The 9,573-nt window shown below is 36.8% G+C and overlaps 1 protein-coding gene across 1 annotated transcript; it reads left to right on the top strand.

Annotated features, from left to right (window-relative positions):
* Nucleotides 1-527: 527 nt before the first annotated feature.
* Nucleotides 528-8,931, top strand: LOC137810581 (uncharacterized). Its single transcript, XM_068611932.1, has 4 exons — nucleotides 528-1,460; nucleotides 1,562-1,752; nucleotides 8,185-8,259; nucleotides 8,338-8,931. Exons 1-4 carry the CDS (start codon nucleotides 803-805, stop codon nucleotides 8,728-8,730), a joined length of 1,317 nt encoding a protein of 438 aa, XP_068468033.1. The 5' UTR covers nucleotides 528-802; the 3' UTR covers nucleotides 8,731-8,931.
* Nucleotides 8,932-9,573: the final 642 nt, after the last annotated feature.

Genomic DNA, 9,573 nt, shown 5'->3' with positions numbered 1-9,573 from the left:
TTGATTTTTTTTACTTCTATTAAATACTTTAACATAATAGTAAATTTAAAATATATAAAAAGTTACATAAATATTTTCTACAACTATTTTGACCAATAAGATATAAGTTAATAATTTCCAATAATGAGAATAATTTTCAAGATTGGTTATCACAAAGAATTCTGAAATATTAAAAAAATAATTTTACACCCTTAAATATAAACTTAGACTGTTTTACAGAATTTTCTAAAATTTATCCTGGGGCAGAAAATATAGTAAAATATTGAAACTCCTGAAATTCATTAATCTAGTTTAAGGAGGAATTATTTTGGTAAATAAGTGAATAAAAAGAGATAATTTGGTTAACAGAGAAGAAGTAGAATAATAATATTAGGAATTGTCGTTTAATATGTAGTGTGCAGTGTGATTGGACCTATCCATTTTACACAGCTGGCAGAGGGAAGTGGTGTGTCCATGTCTTATTGGATCCAAAAATCCCACAAGGCCACATAACCGACAAGTTCGGCCCACTCGGTTCCTCCCAATATTCTAGACACACACACAAACACAAAATGGAAACCCCAAAACCATAGCGCGCACAACACACTCTCCTTATAAACTCTCTCAAACCCCAAGTACACACACACTCTCCACACAAACACTCGCTCGCACACCGCGCCGTATTGTTCACAACAAACCAAACCCAACCCAACCCATTCTTTCTCTCTCCGCCGTCGAACAACCCTCCCTCTGCGCCTCCACCGTGCAACCTCGGTTCCAGCGGAAGACCAGAAGACCAACTGCAGGAGGTGCTTGGTTGCAAATGGCGACCCCCGCAAGCCCCGACGTCGCCGACGGCCCTGTCATGAACCTAATCAACAAGCGAATCCGCGCCTACCGCAAGAAGATCAACCGCATCCAAGCCATGGAAGAGTCCCTCTCCCAGGGAAAAACCTTGAACAAGGAACAGGAAGAGTTTCTCCGCACCAAACCCTCCATTCTCGCCCTTATCGACGAGTTTGAGAAGCTTCGCCAGCCCCTCGCCTCCGCGCTAACCGAGGAACTCCAGGGTGCGGCGCCGAATGCTCGAGGCGCCGAAACCCCAACCCTAGCCGAAAGCTCCGGCTCATTCGAGCAGCCACCGCCGCAGCACTCAGAGGACGACGTCGTCGTGGAGGACCTCCTCAACCTGCTCTACTTCGGCTCGCTCTTCGATGTCAAGAGCGACTTCGCCTCCACCATGCTCACACGGACGCACGAGCGCGGTTGCTGCTTGACCTACGACTACGTCACGGACGATGCCACCGATCTGCTAGGCGAGAAGGACTTGGATTCGATCTCGGCGTTGCGCGGCCTGCTCGTCTCTCGGCCAGCCGACTCCAGCTTCTCCCACAAGAACGCGCTGCAGCGCTGCGTAGAGCACGCCAAGCTGTGGCTCGCCAAGTCGGAGCATCCCATCGGACCTGATGCTGATGTTACTTGTATGGTTCTGTTCATTTGCTCTGTGCGTGTTTGGTGTTTTTTGTGTTGGTTGTTAACTTGTTACTTAGTGTTTTTTGGCTTTTGGTTTCAATTTTTGTAGATGCTGGATTGCGGGAGAAGTTGGATAAGATAATGTCTTCGGAGTACTTTACTACTACTCCTGAGATGAAGGCTCCGGTTGAAGTTGCTGCAGCTGCTGCTGGGGGGAATTACGTTTCTTTCCATGTGTCCGTGCATGGGTCTGTGGTTCCGGTTGAAGTGGAACAACCTATTTATCAGTCTCAGGAGAAGGTATAATTGTAATGTTGCTGGATTGGTTGTTTTCTTAAATGTTTTTGTTTGGATGTGTATAGCTTTCTTTTGAATTCAGATGAGTTAAGTTAATGGCTTGGATTTTTTGTGTGCTTGCCAGAAAAAATGTTTAATTTTTTTGGACTTTGGGATTGAGGGCTAGCTGTCAATATGCTGTTTGAAAGTAATATAACTTTTGTTGAAAGGTATTTTTGTTTACTGTTGTACAGCTAAAAGGAGTGGGGTATGAGAGGGATGCTTGCTGATTTGGTTGTTGTAATTCTTCTGCTTATGAATGTGGTTAGGGCGAAATTATATTAGAATTCCATTCTCTCTATTAGTTTTGAAGAACACCCTTTAAATTCTTATGTGATGTTGCTGTTTTATTCATGAGTTTTGAAGTGTTGTCTAGAATGCGTATAGATGAATAAGCATGTGCTTCCTTTGCCCTTCAACTCAGAGGAATGTAGTGGTGAAATAGTTCTTAAGAATAAGCTGTTGAGTTCTGTGCTAGTGGTGAAGAAAGAGTATAAGTTGTTAAGTTACTAGTTAGCTTCACATACAATATAATTGCTGGTGGTGGGGGTTTGATGTATACTGTAATCTGTGCTCAAGCTTTAAAAGGTCATTGAGACCTATGAGTAATTTGTTTCCTATCACGAATCATACTTTTTTAGAAATGTAGAATTATGCTATAGATATATGTGTAATAATCACAATGCAGACTTATTAAAAAATATGTGTCAAGTGCAAACTTGAATCAGCACTTGAAATGTTAGGAGAAACCTTTTATTAGTTAAAGTACTCTGTAAATATACACATCTTCAAGTACATTGTTATTATGCATATATTAATTCATTTGAATTTTGTTCTACACAGTAAATCTGCAATATGTGCAGATCAACCACAACGAAAGCCTTATCTCACTAGGTGAGGAATGCCTGCAAACCTTGGCAAAATTTTATTAAGATTTAGAACCATTATTGTTATAAAGTATGCACAAGAAGAGGCTCTGACCTGTCTCGTTCATGTTGCTTACGGATGGTATTTTATGCAAGCATGTCTAAATATGTTCTGTTTATGATTTTCTTCGATATGCTGGAAACTATATTTTTTGGAGTGGACAAAAGTGATTTTCCAGTATTTTTTTTCCCATTAGGTTAGATTGAAGAGACCTTGTTTCAATATTTGTTTTTGAGTAATTAAACATGTATCCATGAATGTTGTGTCTTTGACTATAGACACTTTTGTTAAAAAGTTGCCATGGCATATGGTGGTGTCAAATTTCGCAATGACTTCCATTTTATGGCGGTTTAATGGTGGCTTTTTGTGTGATGGGTGCTTTTCATGTAGTGCAATGTTGTCAAACTCGTAAATTGCAAGAGGATCAGAAAGGGGATAAAAGATTGTAACTTAAGAGGAAAAGATTGTAACTTGAGAGGATCTCAAATTCCTGTTACAATTCATATTTATATTTATAGATAACTTAAAGATGTAAAATTCATATTTATATTTATAGATAACTTAAAGATGTAAATTGCAAGAAGATCAGAAAGGGGATAAGAGATAAAGATTGTAACTTGAGAGGATCTCAAATTCCTGTTACAATTCATATTTATATTTATAGATAACTTAAAGATGTAAAATTCATATTTATATTTATAGATAACTTAAAGATGTAAATTGCAAGAAGATCTGGTGTGAATTAAAATTTTTGGGCACTTGTAATATTTCAAATGGGCCTAGTAAGGCCCAAATAAACCTTGTTTGATTGTGGTTTTTAATTATTATTGTTGTTAACTTCCTCTTGCGGCTGCAAGACACTTCTCCAATGACTTAATTTGAATTAGGGTTGCAATGGGCTGAATATTAAAATTGGGTCAATGTCCAAATGTTTGAATTAGATTTTTTGAAATTAGGCTATATTTTTTGGGCAACACCTTTTTACTTTTGTGCGTACACCCTCCCATTTAATTTATTCATTTTCCACCGTCGTCACATCTTCACCAGAGTGCGTGCCGTTGCTGCAAAACCTCATTCTCTTTTGATGGAGCAACCAAGTTTCATTTTTTTTGGCCAAAAATGTCCTGCACATGTCATGATCCAAGATGGACAATATCGCAACGCCTCTATCTGCTTTGATACCGATTTGCTGATTGAGTCACCTTGGGTGGCCCTCCAAATGCACGTGTCATGATCCAAGATGGACAATATCGCAACGCCTCAATCTGCTTTGATACTGATTTGCTGATTGAGTCACCTTGGGTGGCCCTCCAAACTCGTTGACTCGTGCAAGTAAACTTGTGATCTTGACAACATTGATGTAGTGGCCATGGTGAAAAAGTATGGTGGAAATCTTAGGAGAGAAAAAGAGAGAATTTGGGTTTTGGGTCATTTCACCTTTCTAAACATTCTACCCTTCTCTAAAACCCTGGACCTGCTTATTACCCCCAATTATTTATCCTATTTTCTTTGATTCAACATCTCTTCCTTGACCTTGTTCTTGTTTCTCACTGCCTCAACCTTTTCTTTTTTGACTTCACCACCTCTCGACCTTTCTAATTTATCCCCTTTGATTTTTATGACTCTTTGACTTACCTTTGCATTGCAATTACATACACACCTGCCATGGTTCTGCCATAAGTTGCTATATCAATGTTGTTAAACTCGTAACTTGGGAAGAGGATCAAAAGGGGAATGATAACTCGTAACTCGAGGATCGTAACTCGACTCGAAAGAGTTACCACTCAAGTTACTACTGTACATAACATAATTAAAAATAGATTCATAATTCATAAAATGGTCCAAATACATAACATAATTAAAATAGTTTTAATATTGTGAGGAAGAGTAGTGAGGTAGCAAACATAAAAAGCACTCGCGGTGAATCACGAGGGAGGTGCACACGAGCAATGGTGTGAGCGACGGTGCGAACAGAGGAGGGGTTCTACAATTAGGGCTTTGAAATTATGGTTTTTGATGATAAGGGGTGTTATTTAGGGTGGGCCTTGTTTTTAGGTATTTTTTTAATGGGTCGAGTCACGAATTGGAGAGACTCAAAGATCCTCCGATCCGACCCATGACTCATCAGATTGCTTCGATTTGGCAATTTTTTGATCCAACCGATGTAGTTAAAATTACAAGTTTACTCGCATACTCGCACAAGTAAGCATGTTTTGAAGGCCAACTGAGGTGACTCGATAGATAGGTATAGAAGAGGATCATAGCGAGGTGCCGCACAGACCAGTCGATCTAAGGATCGACATAGGTTGTTGATCCTGGATCGTGACTTGTGCTTAGCCATTTTTGACCAAGAAAAATGGAACTTGGTTGCTCTAGCGTAGAGAACGAGGTTTTGCAGCGGCGATTTTGATGGTCTTGTGCGGTGGTGACAGTGGTGGTGCGCTCTAGTGAGGTTGTGACCGTGGCTGAAAATGAAGAGATTAAAAGGGATGATGTACGACACATGGAAGTGAAGAGCTGTCGCCCCAAAATAAACCCTTAAATGTATTTCAAACATTTAGGTCTTGACCCAATTCTAATATCCAGACTATTGCAATCCTGACTAATTCAAATTAAGTCATTGGAGAAGCATTTTGTTGAAATACATTTAGGTCTTGACCCAATTCTAATATCCAGACTATTGCAATCCTGACTAATTCAAATTAAGTCATTGGAGAAGCATTTTGTAGTAGCAAGAGGAAGTCATTTCCTAAATTTATTTGGGCCGGGCCTTACTTGGCCCATTTAAAATATAATAAGTTCCCAATAATTTTAATTCACATCGGATTTCTAATCTTTTCTTTAATTTATCTATAAATATATATTGTAACACTATAAATATATATTATAATACTATTAGTAACTCTTACGAGTCGAGTTAAAATCTTTTATCTTTATCTTTTCTCCGATCCTTTTGAGTTATGAGTTTGACTACATTGGATCCAACACGTTTTCCTCCCAAAAGAATGCAAGATCGTGGGATCGATGATCTAGATCGTGATTTTGATTACATTGTGCTACATCTTATGCCATTTGTGTATGGCGAATTTTTTGCCGTCTGCCATCAATAACACTAGTTATATATCATGCTTTGCTTTAGCATTGGCCTTGTCATTAGACTTTGGTTGATATATTTGAGTTTTTTTGCCATGGTTGACTTCTTATAGCCGGTTACTTGTTCTTTTATATTGAATCAAAACCACTTTTTATGGGGTATTTTGCTCAATGTTTCTAGCTATTAACTGTTGTTGCATTTCCTGATTCTGAGTGTTGAGTTAATTCTGATTTGGTTAAATTTCCTGTCAGGGGTTAGTGAAATAAGATCAGTGGCATTTATCTTTTTTCGATGCATCTAGCTGTCTCAAATGGCAAATGAATTGCTACCTGGCTATCTCCTAAGTGATTTTAGAGGGCTTAAGAGGGGACCCCTCCACTGGAGTGCTAACTGAGAATGACTTATAAATTATAACTTACTAGGGAATAACTTATAAATTGTAACTTACTAGGGAATAACTTATAAATTATACCGAAGTTCTAATAAGTGTGCTGTGTATATGCTTATTGCACTAAAAGTTGCAAACCACTGTTACTCTTGTTATTTGTGTGCAAATATAGTTTTTTACTCTGTTCAACATTCATTTGAATGCTGATGCATGGTAATTTTGGTGTACAAAAATGTAGTGGGTACCACCCTCTAGTGTAGTGAAGTTCTGTTAGTTTGAATACTTGCACAACATTCTAAAACCTGAGATGGTTACTGGGAGGACAACTGTTTGTTCCTCTTTCTATTCACATAGAGATATGTGATTTATCGAATAACAAATGTATCTCACTAAGTACCAAAATGTTAACTACGGTTTCATGCCACAAAAGATTATTTGTTTGGTCAAACTTTCTTGGGCCAAAGTAACACAATTAATCACTTTTAGAGTTAACAAATTTTGCTTGGATGTAAGCTTAAAGTTTGATTACAGTTCACTACAGTATACAGACAAATGTGCTTTTATTGTTTAACTTCCAGAGGATTATTAACAAGAAAGAAATAATGTTTGATTACTTTTCACTGCCTGATGTTTTCGTGTACTGATCCTTTTGTTTAAATTAAATAATACATTTTAAACTGTACTGTCAGTCCGGGCTAAAACTTTGCACTGGATTAATTTTCTTTTTTAACCCATGTCATTGCACTAGATTATAATTTTATTGAAAAATCATTGCTATAACTACAAGTCTGGTTCTCTTGGTAATGTGAACTCCAACGAATGCCAGATTTTAGAGAATGAAGAGAATATTTTTGAAGAATGAAGAATAACTGTTATTAATTTATGATGACTCAGAACACATCTAGCATTTATATTCTTTCAAGGGCAACACCATTACAACTGATAAATCTCAGTTAACAAATTATTATTCTGATATGCTTAATATTGTAGACTTTTTTTATCTATTTAATCTGCAAGACCCTGTGTCTTTTAAATTTGTTAGTATACTGTAGAAAAATAAGAAATTTGCATCGGCAGTTTCTTAAGTATGCTGAACAAAACAATTGTATGTAGTTTATCTGGCTGTTATTTTGTCTGCAATTGTGGGTGGAGCAGTTGTTGTGTCAGTTTATCTGTGCACTAGGTTGGTGAGGGGTTGATTATTAAAAGAGAAGTATTCTTTAATATGTATTAAAGGCTCCTTGTTAGGAAACCATTGTGTGCGGAGTGGTTGTTTTTAAAGGTGTTCGTCAACATATAGGCCATACCATTCTTTGTGGTTCAATTCCAAAATTATTGTCTCTCTGGCCAAGAAATCTTAGGAACAATGACAATATTTCACACCTTATTTTATCAATTCGAAAGTTATGGCACCTTGATAAAGAAAGAATTCTTAGTTTTGTGTTTCTGCACCTTGATCAATTCCAATATTAGCTTTTACCTGTTTGGGGTTTTCATTTAATCTATGAACAAATACATGTTTTTATTAAAAGTCCATTTTTTTTTAGTTGTATCTTCATAACCCTTTTCCTTTTCAAAATGTTTATTGTTTATATAACTTGAGTTTCATCCCTTGTAATACACAATATCCGTTTCTTTTGTCGTAACTTTTTTTCGATGTTCCAAATCTTATTGGCTGATTTAGTATTATAATTGCATACCCTCGTTTCCTTATTAAGTTTTTTATCTTTTAAGATTTTCCGCACAAGTTTTTATTTGATTTTAAGCAGTCAAATCCTCTGTAAAATGACAACCCTTGTTGCTTTTAATATGATAGCTAATAATACTGATATTAATTCTATACAACTGTTTACTTTTCAAGTTCTCATTGCTTGTTGCTTTTGTAAAGGACATTGAACTTATTTTATTGTCTTCAGGATCATTGAAGCCAATTTTTTTTTTTGATACTGCATACTGTTATCTTACAAGTTCCATATGCTTTTTGTAGGATGAAGGAACCACAAATTTCCAAGGACATGGATCTGAAGATGATCAGACTGATCCTGAAGGAGAGCTTCAGAAGGTTCGTATAATTTGGCTAGATATAGATATCTTAATGTCATTGAAGTAGATATGACGCTGAAGAATTTTCTTACTGCAGGATGAGGTAGAAGCAGAAAATGCAAATGAAGTGGTGTCAGTTCAACACGGTCAGACGAACCCACAAGCGGATGCAGAGCAGAATGAACGAGATTTCGAGGGAAAGGAGCAGCAGTCATATCCGAGGAGGGGTTATCAGAACCATAGAGGCGGTCGAGGGGGAGGTGGTCGTAGGGGTTATTCAAATGGGCGTGGAGGTCGAAGTGGTGGTGGCAGAGGAGGAGGAGGCTACCAAAACGGGCGCAATCCATACTACGACCAGCCTGGGAATTATTATCCAAGGAACTACTATAACAACAGAGGAAGAGGAGGAAGAGGCGGTGGGTATTACAACAATCATGGTGCAGGTGGTCAAGTTAATCATGTGGCAGGTGACGTGGGGGTGCAATCATGATTAATTATGGGTTGTTTATAGTGCTTGTTACTGTCACTAATTGGTGGTAAACCAGTTTTATTCGCCTGCCATGAAACATGTTTTGAACAATTTTGTTTTGACACTTTCTAGATTCCACCCTTTTGTAGTCCAGTGGTTAGTGGGGACCTTTGTCCGAAATCTCACAGGAAGAAACTATGCGAATGTCTAATGTTCTGCTTCTCTGTGATCTTCTCTTGTTTAGTCAGCTAGATGTTTTCCTTGCATTTTAATTATACAGTGGTCAGGTCACAAAGCACAAATTGCAACAGCACTGCTTTGTTAGGCAACTCAACTTACAACTACTTTCTATCATGCCTTTTTTTCTCTCCTCCAACTCGCCTTTTCCCATTGCTCATAGTTTGGATCACTGGATGTCCACATAATCTTTTATTATTCTTATTATAATCTCATCTCAAAAATCAAACTAACCATTTTTTTACATCCATAGTTCATTATTTTCTATTCCTAACTATTAGGGATCATCTATTTTCATTTCATTTTATTATGGACTCTATTATAATAATACATAATTAAAATTAGTATTAATATATTATAATAAATTAATATAATAACAAAAGAAATTATGTTTTTTACCCATTACTTTTTTTTTTGAAAATTTTTAATTTCTTTAAAATTCTATTTTTGTGTTCTAATTATTGTTTATTGGGTTGGATTATTCGTTGATCCAATCAAATTAGATAGAGTTTAGTTTTATTTATGATTGAGATAAATTTGACATAACTCAAATGAATTCACTCTTATATGAATTGAGTTATAAGTTTACTATAATTACTTAATACCAACTCTCATACTTGATTCACA

Source organism: Phaseolus vulgaris, chromosome 2 (assembly GCF_000499845.2).
Source record: "Phaseolus vulgaris cultivar G19833 chromosome 2, P. vulgaris v2.0, whole genome shotgun sequence".
Classification (NCBI taxonomy): Eukaryota; Viridiplantae; Streptophyta; class Magnoliopsida; order Fabales; family Fabaceae; genus Phaseolus; species Phaseolus vulgaris.
The sequence above is the reverse complement of the archived record's forward strand: the minus strand, read 5'-3'. Positions and strand labels throughout refer to the sequence as shown.

Bases quoted from the DNA above. Each gene is read 5' to 3' on its own strand.
- LOC137810581 (XM_068611932.1), top strand. From the start codon at position 803: ATGGCGACCCCCGCAAGCCCCGACGTCGCCGACGGCCCTGTCATGAAC. The intron at 1,753-8,184 runs GTATAATTGTAA...TGCTTTTTGTAG, and splicing joins TTTATCAGTCTCAGGAGAAG to GATGAAGGAACCACAAATTT. The intron at 8,260-8,337 runs GTTCGTATAATT...TTCTTACTGCAG, and splicing joins CTGAAGGAGAGCTTCAGAAG to GATGAGGTAGAAGCAGAAAA.